The 19,190-nt window shown below is 39.4% G+C and overlaps 1 protein-coding gene across 1 annotated transcript; it reads right to left on the reverse strand.

Annotated features, from left to right (window-relative positions):
• Positions 1-743: 743 nt before the first annotated feature.
• On the reverse strand, positions 744-6,184 carry LOC121140275 (olfactory receptor 8K1-like). The gene is made up of 2 exons (XM_040744969.1): positions 5,712-6,184; positions 744-1,254 (listed from the first exon to the last, which is right to left on the reverse strand). The coding sequence occupies exons 1-2, from the start codon at positions 6,182-6,184 to the stop codon at positions 744-746; spliced, it is 984 nt and encodes a 327-aa protein (XP_040600903.1).
• Between the last annotated feature and the right edge of the window lie 13,006 nt (positions 6,185-19,190).

A 19,190-nucleotide genomic window follows, 5' to 3' on the forward strand; every position in this document is an offset into this window, starting at 1 on the left:
TGGCTAGCAACCTATATGTCCTTCAACTGAAGAATAGATAAAAAAATGTGGTATATTTACACAATGGAGTATTGCTTGGCATAAGACTGGGCTAGTTTAAACCACAGAAACAGTTGACCTGAACAAGGGGGAGCTCTTGGACCCAAGATTGATGGCTGTGTGGAAAGCATGGGACTGACCCAGACCCCCTGAATGTGGGTATCAGTGAGGAGGCTTAGGTAATCTATGTAGTATTTATCCCTGGCATACAAATAGATTTTGAGTGCCCATGCCACAATATGGGATGCTCTCTCAGCCGGGACTCTTGGGGGGGGGGCTAGACCCTGCCCTGGATGAAATGATAGTTACTGGAGATCCACCATGGAGGGACTCACCCTCCCTGGGGATCCGAGTGGAGATTGGGTGGAGGACTTGGGGGAACCTGGTGGGGAGGGTGAGGGAGGAAGGGAGGAAGAGGGAGCTGGGATTGACATGTGAAACAAGTTTGTTTCTAACTTAAATAAAAAAAAAAAAAAGCTGGGCTTTGCCAGCGCATGTCTTTAATCCCAGCACTCTTGTGGCAGAGGTAGGCAGATCTCTGTGAGTTCAAGGCCAGCCTGGTCTACAGAGCTAGATCCAGGAAAACCTCCAAAACATTACAGAGAAACTCTGTCTTGAAAAACCAAAAAAAAAGAAAAAAAATGACATCTTGAATTTCGCAATATTGGGGGAAAAGAGCAAGGGTGAATATCTATGTTTGTTTATTAAAAATCTTTTCTTAGTTCTCTAAACACAGAAGTCCAGTTTCTACTGTTGATGACTTTCTTCAGGGCATCTTTCACATCCTTGTTCCTGAGGTTATAGATCAAGGGGTTCAACATGGGGATGATCACTGTGTAGAAGACAGAGGCCATCTTATCTGTATCAAGAGAGTGGTCAGAACTTGGCTGTAAGTACATAAAGATAAGAGTTCCATAGAAGATGCTTACAGCCATCATATGGGAGCTGCAGGTAGAAAAGGCTTTGCGTCTTCCTTCAACTGAGTGTATCCTAAGAATGGCAGAAAAAATGAACATGTAGGAGATAGAAACAATCAGAACAGAAGAAATGGATGTGATTCTAGCACAGGCCAAAATAGAGAGCTGTTTGTAGTGAGTGTCTGAGCAAGTTAGTCTGAGAAGAGGCATGTCATCACAGTAGAAGTGATTGATGATATTGGAATGACAATAGCACAGGCAGAAGGTGAGAAGAGTGTGAATCAATGCCATCAGGAAGCTATAGCTATAGGGCACAACTACAAGCTGAATGCAGATTCCGGGGGACATTGTGACCATATATAGTAGAGGGTTACAAATGGCTGCATATCTATCATATGCCATGGAAGCCAGTAACCAGCACTCTGATACCATGAATGTGAGAAAGCAGCCTAACTGGGCAGCACATGCATTGAAGGATATGAAATTTTTGCTATACAGGAAATTCCCCAGCATCTTGGGTGTAATGACAGAAGAGTAGCAGAAATCAACAAAAGCCAGGTTGCTAAGGAAAAAGTACATGGACGTGTTGAGTCTTGCATCTACTCTAATGACTAGAATCAATCCCAGGTTCCCTATTGCTGTGAAAAGATAGATGGATAAGAATACCACAAAGATGGGCATCTTCAGTTCCTGATGATCTGTGAGGCCCACAAGAATGAAATGTGTGACGTGGGTGCAGTTTGTCTGATCCATGAATCTTCAGGACATCTATAGGAGTTAGGAAAAATCCAAAGGATGTATTTACACTTTGAATGACACAAGTGGTACCTAATACTTTACTATACCCTAAAGAGATGTGTTTCCCAGTCTGCTTTTATGTATATAGAATACACCAATACATGTTTTCTTTTTCTATTCTTTTATTTATTTACTTATTTTTGGTTTCTTATGAAACAAGGTCTTGCTATTTAGCCCATGCTACTCCCAGCTCTGAATCTTTAGGTTGGGATCACAAACATTAACCATCTAATATCATCTCTAAAGGTTTATATTGTTGTGATAAATGACATAACTTAAAACTTTGTAAGAGAAGGTTTGTTTGATCATTTCTGTGCAGATCACAGTCAATCACAAATTCAGGGCAGGTATTAGAGACTGGTACTGTAACAGAGATGAAGATGGGGTCTGCATACTGGTAGGCTCCTCATGACTTCTCAACCTGCATTGCTATACCATCCAATGTAACAGAGATATGGTCCCTGCCACATCAATCATCAATCAAAAATTAATAATAACAATGATAATCCAAATTTGACTACAGGTCAATCCTATGAAGACATTTTTCAATAATATTCCTTTCTTCTAGATGAGTGTAATTTGTGTTGTTACATCAAAGCTAGCCAGTATGTGTAGAAATTAATATCTTTCAAGGAATAATGAATTATTTCAATTTTTCTTTTTTTACTAAATAAACTAATATTTAGTTCTCATCTTGAGATCCTAAGACTTATTAAAACCAATCAAGTTCTGTTTTCCAGTGACATCAGCAATAACATTTTAGGATAATTCCCTGGGGACACATATGATTCGAATCTCTTTTACATGTTAACAAAGTAATTTTGAACCATAGGCAACAGACAGATGAAAAAAAGATAAGTGAAAATGTGGCCTCCCATTGAGTGTCAACAAAGTCTGGTATATCCATTTGAGGCATGACCAAGTCCTACTCCCCCATCAAGGCTGAGCAAGGCATCCAACCATATGGAATGGGCTTCTAAAAGACAGCTCATGCTCTAGAGATAAATCCTGGTTCCACTACCAGGGGTCCCACAAACAGAATAGGCTTCAAAGTGTCACCCGCGTGCAGAGAGCCTGGTTCAGTTCCATGCATGTTCTCAAGCTGTTGGTTTAGAGTCTGTGAACACCTGCAAGTTTGGCAGTTGTGTTCATCCTTTCATTTTTCTTTATTTTTCAAAAAATGTGTTTTCTAGGTAGGCCTTGAATATAGGATATGAAATTTGGGATGAGTTAGAAATCTGCTGTGATTTTCAACTTGGTAAATAGAGTTGTTTGTTTTGAAATGTTTGTTTTTATATCATAATGGTGTAATGATCAGAATTAACTTTGACAGAAAGGATGATATTTTAGTGAGTGGGGTAGATTTGCCTCCTACATTAAGTAATCAACTAAGAGACATCTGTTCTTACAACCATGTCATTAATGCGTAGAGTGGTCTGCCCAAGAATGTTAGTTACTTTTCTGTTGCTGTGATAAAGCAGAATGATCAGAAGAAACCTCAAAAAGGAACAGGTTACTTTGGCTTGTCTTCAGAGAGTAAAACTCCATCATAGCAGAAAGATATGGTAGCAAGATGGCTTCAAGAATAGCAGCTAAGTTTGATGTCTTTGAAGGCATACAAAAAGAAAGAAAGAAATGAAAGATTAAACTTGAAACAGCACAAGGCTTTTAAATATCAAAGGACTGACCCAGTAACTTGCTTCTTCTAGCACAGCACCAAACAACATCACTAAATGGGGACCAAATGTTGAAATGTCCAAGACTATGGAGACATTCTTATTCAAACCACTTTGCCAGGGTACTGAATCCAGCATGCTGTATAACACTTCAGTTCACCTTCAGAGAACTCCAGTGTTCATTCACATTAAAGAAGAATCAGTATTCACTCTACAGTGCATTTTTTGGTTGCATGATTTAAGTTTGTAAAGTTTGCCTATATGAATTCTAATTATCAGGCTCTTAAAATAAAAAAAACATGCCTTCTCCCACTGACTGGGCTGATTTGCAGTGAAACACTGTTATTAATCTGTTATTCCCTTCTGAGTTATTACTGGGGAATGATAAGTAAAACCACTCCCTTATAAGTGATAGGGCAATTTAAATAATGTAATTATGTTAAGTAATTTAGAGACTTTGTAACTTCAGATAATCATAATCCCATTAATTAAATACATATTTGATACAATTCCAAATGTTTATCTTGATAAATGTAAACATCAGATAAATCACTGAAAAATAAAAACACAACATGTTGTCTAGAAACAAAAACACACATCAACATAGCTAAGAAATGTGAAGTCTGTGTTTTTAAATTTCTCACATAATATATTTCCTTTTTAGTGATACAATTTATGATTTGAGGTTTCATGAATTATTCTACTCATTAAGGGCCACAAATTTGACATATAGGCAGTTTTCAATTTTTTGTAAAAGGCTGACTAAAACTTTTGATCTTCCTCTTCAGAGCTCCAGTTATAAGTGTGTGCTGTCACAAACAGAAGGTCTGAATTTTTAATGAAGTGTCAATCATCTGTAACGTGCAATATATAAGATTTTTGTATTGTGTGGTTGTGTATGTGCATGGGAGGGGGATGTGGTTTGTCCAAGTGTGCACAGTGGTTTGTAAGTGTTGAATTTATACTACTTTTTTACTCTTAACTGTTTTAATATGGAATTGTTTTGTCAGCAGCCTCTTCTGAGAGAAAAAGAAAACACATTCTGAATCCAAGTCTAATTTCATGAACTGTGCTTCACATCCAAAGCAATGGTGAGATCAAACCTAGGGCTTCATCCATAATTAATAAGCACCTCACCAGTACAGTGACATCCTCAGGCTCTAGATTTTATTTTAAGATAAAAGTCCATATGATGACGGGAGAAATGAAAGGATGCCACATTATGTCTCAAAAGTATGTTTGATGAACATCAAATACTTTAGTTACCATTCAAAGACTACATCTGTTACTCAGAATTTAGTTTTATATCCATTAGGCTCAAACATCCCATCCAAAATTGTCATGCAATTAGTCTATCTCCTTAATGTTCTCTGTGCTGTCCCATTTTCTCTGTATGCTATGGGTATTTGGGAAATATACTGGGTAGTATTTTCTGCAATGCTACTCTGTTGGGCTTCTTCTCAGTCTTTCTCATACTTGAATTAGTATTACAGGCTTAGGTAAAGAGGTATATGTAATAGATTGCTAACTGGTTCACATCATAATGAAAGACCCATTGGAGACTTGACTTATCATTGGCTATGTTAATCTACGTCTTAGCTGAGTTAGTTCTCGTCAATTTTCTCCACTGCCATGTGGCACTTTTACTTTGAATAGTGTACTATTTGGAAGTAAACCACTGAGATAAACTCACATAAAATGACTTATCAGGCCATTCCCTGAGTGCAGAGTTTAGATACAAATCAACAGTAACTGTGCTGTATGGAAACATTGTCTGTTACTCATTACTTATAAAGTATGTAAACAATTACTTAAAATAGCATGGGATTGTATCTTCTAGGTAAGAAAATGCTTTAAAATTTATATATTTACATTTTTCACCTAAGATTGTTTTGGCTTTATCTGTTGAAAACCTGTGTGTGACCTCCTGCACTATTGATATTTTGATCTCTCATTCATATTTTCTCTCCCCTCTTCTCTCTCCTTATTCCTTATGCTCTTCCATTTTCTCCTCTTTCTTCTCCCTTCCTTTCTCCCTTTTCCCTTCCTTTTCATGATTTCTCACTAACATTCCCATTTACTAAACAAAAAATTCAAAATATTCACTAGGTTATAAACAATTAATTGAAGGGGGAAGAAGGGAATAAAATTGATTTTGTGAAGGAGATGGTCCAATAGGAGTTGCTAGAAAGACTAAGAGTATGTACAATCTAAACGCAATGTAAACTTTCAAGGAATAAAAAAACAGTAGCTTTGTCTTCTTGGAAATATTTCTTCCAACACATATATGCTGTAGAGATAGGGTACCAGTACCAGTGCCCAACGTACTTTCCCTGACATGATGATCACATAGAGAAGAGGTTTGCAGATGGCTACATAGTGATCATAGGCCGTAGTTGAAAGGATAAATAGTTGAGTGATGATGAAAATCTCAAAGGATGTCAATTGTACAGCAAACCAAGTGTAAGAAATGGTACTGTGTTGCAAAACAAATCTTATCACTATTTTTGGACCTATAACTGTGGAGTAACCAAGATCAGCGATTGATAACTGTCTCAGGAAAAAGTACATAGGAGTATGAAGTTTAGATTCCAAATGAGTCAGAATAACCATGCCCAGATTGCCCATCAGTGGGATCAAGTATATGATTAAAAATATTCCAAAGAGTGGTGCCTTGAGGCTGGGGCTGTTTGTGAGTCCTAAGAGAATAAACTCAGTAACCTGGGTCTTTGCAGTGTGGTTGACTTTCTCCATTGGGCTTAATAGTGGCAACCTGTATGGGGAGTAAGTTTAACAAAAGTCATTTTTGAAATGATATATGTCAGAGAAATTGTAGTGTGGTTAGAAGATATGGCTTCTTCACTTGAAATCACCAGTTCTGTTCCACAAAAGTATGAGGCATGGTCTTTGTTTTTTAATTTTAAATAGCTTGTTTTACATGTCAATCCCAGTTCCCTCTCCCTCCCCCTCCTCCAGCACCCCTTCGTCATCCCCCCCCATCCTCCCACCCTATTGCCAATTCCTTCCACATAGGGGATATCTAGAGTCTGTCATTTCACTCAGGGTAGGGTCCAGGCACTCCCCTAAGAGTCCAGGCTGAGAGAGCATCCCTCTTTGTGTTATGGACACACAATGCCTGTTAGTATTCCAGGGATAAACACTGATCCACTGCCCAGGACCCCATAGGTAGCCCAGGCTTCCTCACTGACTCTCACGTTCAGGTGGTCCAGATCAGTCCCATGCTGGCCTCTGAGCTGTCGGTCTGGGGTCCAAGAGCTATCTCCTGTTCGAATCAGCTGTCTCTGCTGTTTTTGCCAGCCCATTCTTTGCCAATTTGCTCATCACACCTCTCTCTCTCTGTCACTGGGTTCCGTGGGTTCAGTTCAGTGTTTAACTGTGGGTGTTTGCCTCTGCTTCCATCAGTCACTGGATGAAGGCTCCAGGATGGTTATAGACATCAAGTTCATTATCAGGAATGGGCATTCTGGGTGGTCTCTACACTATTGCTTAGCTTGCCAATTGGTGTCATCCCTTTAAATCACTAGAGGTCACAATGGTGCCTGATCTGTCTTCTAACCTATGATTCCCTATTCCCCCTATCCTACCCCCCCAGTCAACCTTCCTGTTCCCCCATGACCTACTCTCTCTTCCTCTTATCCCCCTCTCCATTTCCCAGCTCCCCCTTCCCCCCACCCCTTGCCTTGTTCCCTATCTATTCAGAGGATCTTGCCTCATTTCTCTTCTCTTGGGTACCATGCATATCTTTTATGTTCTTTGCTGTTTCCCAGACTCCCTGTCATTGGAAGTGCAGACTGGCACTCTCCTGATCCATGTTTAAAATCCATGTATGAGTGAGTACATACCATGTTTGTCTTTTTGTGACTGGGTTACCTCACTCAGGATGGTTTCTTCCAGTGCTATTAATTTACCTGGGAATTTCAAGATTCCATTGTTTTTTTCTGCTGAGTAATACTCCATTGCGTAAATGTACCACATTTTCTCTATCCACTGTTCAGTTGAGGGGCATCTAGGTTGCTTCCAGGTTCTGGCTATTACAAATAATGCTGCTATGAACATAGTGGAGCAGATGCCCTTGTTGTATGAATTTGCCTCTTTTGGATATATGCCTAAGAGAGGAATTGCTGTGTCTTGTGGTAGATTGATTCCCATTTTCCTGAGGAATCTCCATACTGATTTCCAAAGTGGCTGTAGGAGTCGGCACTCCCACCAGCAGTGGAGGAGTGTTCCCCTCTCTCCACATCCTCTCCAGCATAAACTGTCTTCAGTGTTTTTGATTTTAGCCATTCTGACAGGAGTAAGATTGTATCTCAAAGTTGTTTTGATTTGCATTTCCCTGATGGCTAAGGATGTTGAACACTTTCTTAAGTATCTCTTGGAAATTTTAGCCTCCTCTATTGAGAATTCTCTGTTTAGTTCTGTACCCCACCTTTTAATTGGATCCTTTGGTGTTTTGGAGACTTGCTTCTTGAGTTCTTTGTATATTTTGGAGATTAGCCCTCTGTCAGATGTCGGGTTCGTTAATATCTTTTCCCATTCTGTGGACTGCCTTTTTGTCTTTTTGACGGTGTCCTTTGCCTTACAGAAGCTTTTTAGTGTCATGAGGTCCTATTTGTTAATTGTCGATTTCAGTGTCTGTGCCACTGGTGTTATGTTCAGGAAGTGGTCTCCTTACCAACTCATTGAAGAGTATCTCCCACTTTCTCTTCTAAAGTTTTCAGTGTGGCTGGATTTATGTTGAGATCTTTGATCCATCTGGACTTAAGTTTTGTACAAGGCGATAAACATGGACCTATCTGCAGTCTTCTGCATACTAGTACCCAGTTATGCCAGCACCAATTGTTGAAGATGCTTTCTTTTTTCCATTGTATAGTTTTAGCTTCTTTGTCAAAAATCAAGTGTTCATAGGTGTGTGGGTTAAAATCAGGGTTTTCAATTCGGTTCCATTGGTCAATCTGCATATTTTTGTGCCAAATCCAAGCTGTTTTCAGGACTATAGCTCTATAATAGAGCTTAAAGTCAGTTATGGTGATGCCTCCTGAAGTTCCTTTATTGTATAGGGTTGTTTTGGCTATCCTAGGCCTTTTGTTTTTCCAGGTCTGTGAAGAATTGTGCCGGAATTTTGATAGGGATTGCATTGAATCTGTAGACTGTTTTGGGCAAGATTGCCATTTTTATTATGTTGATCCTACCAATCCAAGAGCATGGGATATCTTTCCACTTTCTGGTATCCTCTTTGATTTCTTTCTTTAAAGACTCAAAGTTCTTGATATACAGGTCTTTCACTTCCTTGGTTAGCATTATCCCCAGATATTTGATGCTGTTTATGGCTATTGTAAAGGTTGAGGTTTCTTTGATTTCTTTCTCAGTCAGTTCATCATCTGTATATAATAGGGCCACTGATTTTTTTTGAGTTTGCCTTGTATCCTGCAACTTTGCTGAAGGTGTTTATCAGCTCTAGAAGTTCCCTTGGGCAGTTTTTTGGGTCATTTATATAAACTATCATATCATCTGCAAATAGTGAAAGCTTGACTTCTTTTCCTATTTGTATCCCCTTGATCTCCTTTTTCTGTCTTATTGCTGTAACTAGAACTTCAAGTACAATATTGAAGAGATATGGAGGGAGTGGACAGCCTTGTCTTGTTCCTGATTTTAGAGGAATTACGTTGAGTTTCTCTCCATTTAGTTTGATGTTAGCTGTTGATTTACTGTATATTGCTTTTATTATATTCAGGTATGTTCCTGTTATCCCTGATCTCTCTAGGACCTTTATCATGAAGGGGTGCTGGATTTTGTCAAAGGCTTTTTCAGCATCTAGTGAGATGTTCATGTGGTTTTTCTTTCGCAGTTTGTTTATATTGATAGATTTTCTAATATTGAACCATCCCTGCATTCCTGGGATGAAGCCTACATGTTCATGGTGGATGATTTTTCTGATGTGTTCTTGAATCCGATTTGCTAGTATTTTATTGAGTATTTTTGCATCGATGTTCATGAGGGAAATTGGACTATAGTTCTCTATCTTAGTTGTGTCTTTGTGTGGCTTGGGTATCAAGGTAATTGTAGCCTTGTAAAAAGAGTTTGGCAGTGAGCCTCCTGCTTCTATTGTGTGGAATACTTTGAGGAGTATCAGAATTAGCTCTTCTTTGAATTTCTGCTAGAAATGTGCACTGAAGCCATCTGGTCTTGGGCTTTTTATATTTGGGAGACTTTTGTTGACTGCTTCTATTTCATTAAGGGTTATAGTTATGTTTAGATTGTTTATGTGCTCTTGATTTGGTTTTGGCAAGTGATATCTATTCAGGAAATTATCCATTTCCTTTAAATTTTCAAATTTTGTGGAGTACAGATTTTCAAAGTATGCCCCGATGATTCTCTGGATTTCCTCAGAGTATGTTGTTATGTCTCCTTTTTCATTCCTGATTTTGTTAATTAGCATGCTCTCTCTCTGTCTTTTGGTTAGTTTGGACAGAGGTTTGTCTATTTTGTTGATTTTATCAAAGAACCAACTCTTTGTTTCATTTATTCTTTTCAATGTTCTCCTGGTTTCTATTTGATTGATTTCAGCCCTCAATTTGATTATTTCCTGGAGTCTGTTCCTCCTGGGTGAGTTTGCTTCTTTTTCTTCTAGAACATTCAGCTGTGCTATTAATTCTCTAGTATGACAGTTCTCCAGTTTCTTCATGTGGGCACCTAGTGGAGGCATGGTCTTTAAAATGGATGAATAATAAGTGTGTTAGAATGGTATTGATTCTGTTTCCTCTGTTTTGAGGCTGGGTCATGCTATGTAGACCAGGGTGACCTGGAATTTTTACTTGTCCTCTCTCTGCATCAACACAGTCTTCTGTAGCTCTGTCTGACTTCAGATTAACTATGTAGCTGAGGATGACCGAGTGCTTCTTTTACTGCTTCTACCTCCTTAGAACTGGGATTACAAGTACATGCCATCACATCTAGCAATAAAGTAGTTATTATGATGAAAGAACTAATGCCTACTTCATTTGTTAGCAAGTTTTTTGAATTATGTGAAAAATTATTTTATTTATGTTTAAAATTTTCAAAGCACACAGGCATGTACACACACATGCATAAGCATACATGTGCACACATTATATATGTGTATATATACACATATACATATATATAAGTGTGTGTATACATATAAATGTATGAATGTATGTATTTGGAAATCTTCCTTTTCTTTTTATCAAGTGGAGCCTTTGCTTAAAGAAGCAATAACAACTACTTTACACATTAGGTTTACTCACTATAACTTAAGTCTTTGGCTAAGGTTGAATGTTTCATTACATCTCAAGTTGTTTACTAAAATTCAAAAGCTGATTCTAGAGACTTACTTCAGAATCTCCTAACATGTCAGTCTCATTTCTGCCACTTTGTTCTTCACATGAAACACAATTTTAATGATCTCTGAACCATGCATCTCTCTTGTGTGAAAACAAGGTCCAGATTGAAAATCCTGATTGCCCTTAAACACCTATGGAGAAGTATGGAAATAAGTCAGTAGAAAGAATATAAACACGTAGAGAAAGAGGAAAACTATTCTGTGCTGGATATACTTCTAAGCTCTCTATGGACCTGAACTCATGACCTTCACAATACATTAAGAAGTAGGTAGTCATGTCTACTGTATGCCTATGGGATACAAATAAACTGAGGCTCAAAGGGCTACAATGTTTAATGAACTGTCACTCAAATATAGGTGGTAAAGTCAAGATTCAAATACTTCATCTAACATATGAATATAGTCTCAAAAATGCTATATCATTCTGCCTCTCCAGGAAGTACATCGGGAGTAAACATGAGATATGAGACAGAGACAATATCACATATGATAGAAAAAGGTTCATGTTAAAATTGATGACTGAGGAGCAAGGCAGAAAGTTTAAAGTTAGCCTTGTGAGTAAAAAAAAAGGTCTTGTCTGGTTATTAATAACAGTTATATTTGTTTTTTAGTAATAGCTGAGTTCATGTATTTATCTTAACAATTTTCAAAGTCTTCTTACCTGGGTGGAGACCCTGATTAAGAATTCAGTTGTTTTGATAAGGCAATCAGACAGGGATACAAAAATGATAACACATCTATGGACTAATATCAGTTTAAAACACATGTAAAACTTTTTTTAAAAATTTTAAATAGCTTGTTTTACATGTCAATCCCAGTTCCCTCTCCCTCCCCTCCTCCCGCACTCCCCTTCCACCCTCCCTCCCACCCTATTGCCAAATCCTTCCACATAGGGGATGTCTAGAGTCTATCATTTTACTCTTGGTAGGGTCAAGGCACTCCCCTAAGAGTCCAGGCTGAGAGAGCATCTCTCTTTGTGCTATAGGCACATGAAGACAGATTGTATACCAGGGATAGACACTGATCCACAGCTCAGAGCCCCATAGGTTGTCCAGGCCTTCTCACTGACACTCACATTTGGGGGGGTCCAGATCAGTCCCATTCTGGCCTCCCCACTGTCGGTCTGGGGTCCAAGAGCACTCCCCTGTTCAGATCAGCTGTCTCTGCTGGTTTTGCCAGCCCATTCTTTGCCAATTTGCTCATCACTCCTCTCTCTCTGTCACTGGGTTCCTTGGGTTCAGTTCAGTGCTTAGTTGTATGTTTGCCTCTGCTTCCATCAGTCCCAGGATGAAGGCTCCCGGATAGTTATAGACATCAAGTTCATTATCAGGAATGGGCATTCGAGGTGGTCCTTCCACTATTGCTTAGCTTGCCAATTGATGTTATACCTTTAGATCACTCGAGGTCACTCTGGTGCCTGATCTGTCTTCGATCCTATGATTCCCTCTTCCCCCTATTTTACCCCCACCCCCTCAACTTCCTGTTCCCCCATGACCAACTCCCTTCCTCTTTACCCCCTCTATTCTTCCCAGGTCCCACTACCCCCCCCCTCGCCCTGTTCCCCATGCATTCAGAGGATCTTGTCTCCATCCTCTTCTCTTGGGTACTATGCATATATGCATATCTTTTAGGTTCTTTCCCGTTTCCCAGACTCTCTATCTGTGGAAGTGCAGACTGGCACTATCCTGATCCATATTTAAAATCCATATATGAGTGAGTACATACCATGTTTGTCTTTTTGCAACTGGGTTACCTCACTCAGGATGGTTTCTTCCAGTGCTATCCATTTCCCTGCGAATTTCAAGATACAATTGTTTTTTTCTGCTGAGTAATACTCCATTGTGTAAATGTACCACATTTTCTCTATCCACTCTTCAGTTGAGGGGCATCTAGGTTGCTTCCAGGTTCTGGCTATTACAAACAATGCTGCTATGAACATAGTGGAGCAGATGCCCTTGTTGTATGAACCTGCCTCATTTGGATAAATGCCTAAGAGTGGAATTGCTGGGTCTAGTGGTAGATTAATTCCCATTTTCCTGAGGAATCTCCATACTGATTTCCAAAGAGGCTGTATGAGTCGGCATTCCCACCAGCAGTGGAGGAGTGTTCCTCTCTCTCCACATCCCCTCTAGCATAAATTGTCTTCCGTGTTTTTGATTCTAGCCATTCTGACAGGAGTAAGATGGTATCTCATAGTTGTTTTGATTTGCATTTCCCTGATGGCTAAGGATGTTGAGCACTTTCTTAAGTGTCTCTTGGCCATTTTAGCCTCCTCTACTGAGAATTCTCTATTTAGCTCTGTACCCTACCTTTCAAGTGGATCCTTTGGTGTTTTGGAGACTTGTTTCTTGAGTTCTTTGTAAATTTTGGAGATTAGCCCTCTGTCAGATGTAGGGTTAGTGAATATCTTTTCCCATTCTGTGGCCTGCCTTTTTGTCTTTTTGATTGTGTCCTTTGCCTTACAGAAGCTTTTTAGTTTCAGAAGGTCCCATTTGTTAATTGTTGATCTCAGTGCCTGTACCACTGGTGTTATGTTTAGGAAGTGGTCTCCTGTACCAACTCGTTGAAGAGTATCTCCCACTTTCTCTTCTAAAAGTTTCAGTGTGGCTGGATGTATGTTGAGATCTTTGATCCATTTGGACTTAAGTTTTGTACAAGGCGATAAACATGGATCTATCTGCAGTCTTCTGCATACCACTACCCAGTTATGCCAGCACCATTTGTTGAAGATGCTTTCTTTTTTCCACTGTACAGTTTTAGCTTCTTTGTCAAAAATCAGGTGTTCATAGGTGTGTGGGTTAAAATTAGGGCTTTCGATTCAGTTCCATTGGTCTACCTGCCTATTTTTGTGCCAATACCAAGCTGTTTTCAGGACTATAGCTCTATAATAGAGCTTGAAGTCAGGTATGGTGATGCCTCCTGAAGTTCCCTTATTGTATAGGGATGTTTTGGCTATCCTGGGCCTTTTGTTTTTCCATATATAGTTGATTAATGTTCTTTCCAGGTCCTTGAAGAATTGTGATGGAATTTTGATAGGGATTGCATTGAATCTATAGACTGCTTTTGGCAAGATTGCCATTTTTATTATGTTGATCCTACCAATCCAAGAGCATGGGAGATCTTTCCATTTTCTGGTATCTTCTTTGATTTCTTTCTTCAAAGACACAAAATTCTTGATATACAGGTCTTTCACTTCCTTGGTTAACATTATCCCCAGATATTTGATGCTGTTTTTGGCTATTGTAAAAGGTGATGTTTCTCTGATTTCTTTCTCAGTCACTTCATCATCTGTATATAATAGGGCCACTGATTTTTTTGAGTTTACCTTGTATCCTGCCACATTGCTGAAGGTGTTTATCAGCGCTAGGAGTAAACTTGCGGAGTTTTTTGGGTCACTTATGTAAACTATCATATCATCTGCAAATAATGAAAGTTTGACTTCTTCTTTTCCTATTTGTATCCCCTTTATCTCCTTTTGTTGTCTTATTGCTGTAGCTAGAACTTCAAGTACAATATTGAAGAGATATGGAGAGAGTGGACAGCCTTGTCTTGTTCCTGATTTTAGAGGAATTGCTTTGAGTTTCTCTCCATTTAGTTTGATGTTAGCTGTTGGTTTACTGTATATTGCTTTTATTATATTCAGGTACGTTCCTGTTATCCCTGATCTCTCTAGGACCTTTATCATGAAGGGGTGCTGGATTTTGTCAAAGGCTTTTTCAGCATCTAGTGAGATGATCATGTGGTTTTTCTTTCGCAGATTGTTAATATGGTGGGTTACATTGATAGATTTTCTAATGTTGAACCATCCCTGCATTCCTGGAATGAAGCCTACTTGATCATGGTGGATGATTTTTCTGATGTATTCTTGAATCCGGTTTGCAAAATTGAGTATTTTTGCATCAATGTTCATGAGGGAAATTGGTCTATAGTTCTCTCTCTCAGTTGTGTCTTTGTGTGGCTTGGGTATCAAGGTAATTGTAGCCTCGTAGAAAGAGTTTGGCAGTGAGCCTCCTACTTCTATAGTGTGGAATACTTTGACGAGTATTGGAATGAGCTCTTCTTTGAATTTCTGGTAGAATTCTGCACTGAAGCCATCTGGGCCTGGGCTTTTTTTGTTTGGGAGACTTTTGATGACTGCTTCTATTTCATTAGGGGTTATAGATCTGTTTAGATTATTTATCTGTTCTTGATTTAGTTTTGGCAAGTGATATCTATCCAGGAAATTGTCCATTTCCTTTAAATTTTCAAATTTTGTGGAGTACAGATTTTCAAAGTATGCCCTGATGATTCTCTTGATTTCCTCAGAGTCCATTGTTATGTCCCCTTTCTCATCCCTGATTTTGTTAATTAGCATGTTCTCTCTCTGTCTTTTGGTTAGTTTGGACAGACGTTTGTCTATTTTGTTGATTTTCTCAAAGAACCAACTCTTTGTTTCATTGATTCTTCTCAATGTTTTCCTGGTTTCTACTTGATTGATTTCAGCCCTCAATTTGATTATTTCCTGGCATCTGCTCCTCCTGGGGAGTTTGCTTCTTTTTGTTCTAGAACATTCAGCTGTGCTATTAATTCTCTAGTATGACTGTTCTCCAGTTTTTTCATGTGGGCACTTAGTGCTATAAACTTTCCTCTCAGCACTGCTTTCAAAGTGTCCCATAAGTTTGTGTATGTTGTGTCTTCATTCTCATTGAAATCGAGGAAGTCTTTAATTTCTTTTTTTATTTGTTCCTTTATCCAGGGATGGTGCAATTGTGCATTGTTCAATCTCCATGAGTTTGTAGGGTTTCTGCGATTTGTGTTATTGTGGAATTCTAATGTTAATGCATGGTGGTCTGATAAGATGCAGGGGGTTATTCCAATTTTTTTGTATCTGTGGAGATTTGCTATGTTTCCTATTATGTGGTCAATTTTAGAGAAGGTTCCATGTGGTGCCGAGAAGAAGGTATATCCCTTTGTATTTGGGTGGAATGTTCTATAGATGTCTGTTAAACCCAGTTGGGTCATAACTTCTATTAATTATTTTGTTTCTTTGTTAAGTTTCTGTCTGGAGGTCCTATCTAGCGGTGAGAGCGGAGTGTTGAAGTCTCCTACTATTAGTGTGTGAGATTTTATGTGCATTTTGAGCTTTAGTAATGTTTCTTTCACGAATGTAGGTGCCTTTTATTTGTTGCATAGATATTTAAAATCGAGACTTCGTCTTGATGTATTTTTCCTTTGATGAATATGAAGTGCCCTTCTTCATCTCTTTTGATTGATTTTAATTTGAAGCCTAATTTGTTAGATATTAGGATTGCTACGCCCGCTTGTTTCTTGGGGCCGTTTGATTGGAAGATCTTTTCCCAGCCCTTTACTCTGAGATAACGTCTGTCTTTGGTGTTGAGATGTGTTTCTTGTATGCAGCAGAAGGAAGGGTTCTGTCTTCGTATCCATTCTGCTAGTCTGTGTCTTTTTATAGGTAAGTTGAGGCCATTGACATTGAGGGATATTAATGACCATTGATTGGTGATCCTTGTTTGCGCTTGATTTATTGTTAGTGAAGTTATTTTGTGTAGTTTCTCCTCCCTTTTTCTTTTAGTGTTTTGTAAAGTATGATTCTATATTGCCTGTGTCTTTGTGAATGTAGTTATCTTCCTTGGCTCTAGGTTTTCCTTCTAGCATTTTCTGTAGAGCTGGATTCATGGATACGTATTGTTTAAATCTGGCTTTGTCATGGAATATTTTGTTTTCTCCATCTATGGTAATTGAGAGCTTTGCTGGATATAGTAGTCTGGGCTGGCATCCTTGTTCCCTTTGCGTTTGTAGGACATCTGACCAGGATCTTCTGGCTTTCATCGTTTCCATTGAGAAGTCAGGTGTAATTCGGATAGGTCTGCCTTTATATGCTACTTGGCCTTTTTCTTTAGCTGCTCTTAATATTTTCTCTTTGCTCTGTAGGTTTGATGTTTTGATTATTATATGGCGAGGTGACTTCTTTTTCTGGTCAAGCCTATTTGGTGTTCTGTAAGATTCTTGTACTTTCATAGGCATATCTTTCTTTAGGTTAGGGAAGTTTTCTTCTATGATTTTGTTGAATATGTTTTCTGTACCTTTAAGTTGAAGTTCTTCACCTTCTTCTATACCTATTATTCTCAGGTTTGGCTTCTTCACGGTGTCCCATATTTCCTGAATATTTTGTGTTAAGGATTTGTTGGTTTTGAGATTTTCTTTGGTTGACGATGCTATGTCCTCTAATGAGTCTTCAACACCTGAGATTCTCTCTTCTATCTCTTGTATTCTATTGGTGATGCTTGCATCTGTAATTCCAGACCGTTTACCGAGCTTTTCTATTTCCAGCATCCCTTCATTCTGTGTTTTCTTTATCGTTTCTATTTCAGCTTTCAATCCTTCAACTGTTTGAGCTGTTTCCTTAATTTTCTTGGTTGTTTTTTCTTGGTGCTCTTTAGATTCTTTGAGAGATTTGTTTATTTCTTGAATTTTTCCCTCCATTTCATGGATTTTTTTGTTTGTTTTTTCTTCTATTTCTTTAAGGGATTTCCTCGTTTCTTCTTTGAGGCTCTCCATCATCTTCATGAAATAATTTTTAAGGTCTGTCTCCTCTTCTTCATCTATGTAGTGCTTTTCAGGTCTTGCTGGTGTTGGATCCCTGGATTCTGGTGGGGTCGTGTTGGTGTTTCTATTGCTGAGTGATCTCTTATTCTGTCTTCTTCCCATCTCTTCTTCCAGTGGGTGCTGGTGGGGGCTTTCTGTCTCCACTGGTCTCCTTCCTTACTGCAGCTGAAGCTGAAGCTGGGCTCGCTGGGCTTGGGGTCTTGGAGGGGCTGATCTCTTTCCTGAAGCTGGGCTCGCTGGGTTGGGGTCTTGGAGGGGCTGATCTCTTTCCTGTGTGGGCGGCTCTTCTGGAAGCCGGGAGCGGCCCCGAAGATGGAGGGTGATGGGTGATGGGCGGGTGGTCCCAGCCAGGGACCCAATCTCACCTGAAGCTGGGCTCGCTGGGTTGGGGTCTTGGAGGGGCCTGTGTGGGCGGTTCTTCTGGAAGCCGGGAGCGGCCCCGAAGATGGAGGGGGATGGGGGCCACATGTAAAACTTTAAAAATACATTTTATTTATTAGAAGCAATCTTATTTTACATATCAATACAAGTTCCCACTCACTTCCATCCTCCCATGCCCCATATAGACCCTCCCATTCCATTTTCCACCCACTTCCCAGGGCGGGTAAAGGCCTTCGATGAGGGATCATCAAGTTCTGCCAAGTCATTTGGTGTAGTGCCTATAAAATTATGACAAGGACTAGGAAATGACCTGGTGGATAAAGTTGCTTGCTGTGCAAATGTAGCTACCTGGATTTAATATCATGAAACCATATTAAAATAAGTACTCCTCTGAATTAAATTTCCAGAACCCACACAAACTCAGAATCTGCGGATTATTCCCAGAATAGCTCACTTGGCATATGCAGCAGTGACCATCAAAAAGACACTCTTTTTAAAAAAATTTTTAATTTATTTAAGTTAGAAACAATCTTGTTTTACATGTCAATCCCAGATCCCCCTCCCTGCCCTCCTCCCCCTCCCTCCCTACCAGGTCCCCCTGTCCCCCACCCAATCTCCAGTCTGATCCCCAAGGAGGGTGATGCACTCAATGTTGGATCTCCAATAACTCATTTCATCCAGGGCAGCGCCTAAACCCTATTGCAAGAGTCCAGACTGAGAGCCTCCCATATTGTGGCATGGGAACCCAAAGTCTATTTGTACACTAGGGATAAATTCTACTCAAGGCCCCACAGATTACCCAGGTCTCCTCACTGACATCCACATTTAGGTGGTCTGGGTCAGTCCCATGCTTTCTACACAGACATCAATCTGGAGTCCAAGAGCTTGCCCTTATTCAGGTCAGCTATTTCTGTGAGTTAAACCAGCACACTCTTAACTCCTTTGCACATCAGTTCTCTCTTTCTGACAATGGATTCCAGGAGTTCAGTTCAGTGTTTGTGGATATCTGCCTATGCTTTTATCAGTCACTGGATGAAGGTTCTGTTTCCTAGATTCTCTAGCAGTGGGATTGTATGCTGGCACTCCCCTGATTCATGTCTAAAATCCATAAATGAGTGAGTACATACCATGTTTCTCTTTTTGTGACTGGGTTACCTCCTTTAGTATGGTTACTTCTAGTGCCTACAGATTTCAAGATTCCATTTGTTTTTTCCACTGAATAGTATTCCATCGTGTAAATGTACCACATTTTCTCTATCCACTCTTCATTTGAGGGGCATTTAGGTTGCTTCCATGTTCTGGCTATTACAAATAATGCTGCTATGAACATAGTGGAACAGACATCCTTGTTGTGTGAATGTGCATCTTTTGGGTATATGCTTAAGAGTGGAA

Source organism: Mesocricetus auratus, unplaced genomic scaffold, assembly GCF_017639785.1.
Source record: "Mesocricetus auratus isolate SY011 unplaced genomic scaffold, BCM_Maur_2.0 Super-Scaffold_100004, whole genome shotgun sequence".
NCBI classification, from domain to species: domain Eukaryota; kingdom Metazoa; phylum Chordata; class Mammalia; order Rodentia; family Cricetidae; genus Mesocricetus; species Mesocricetus auratus.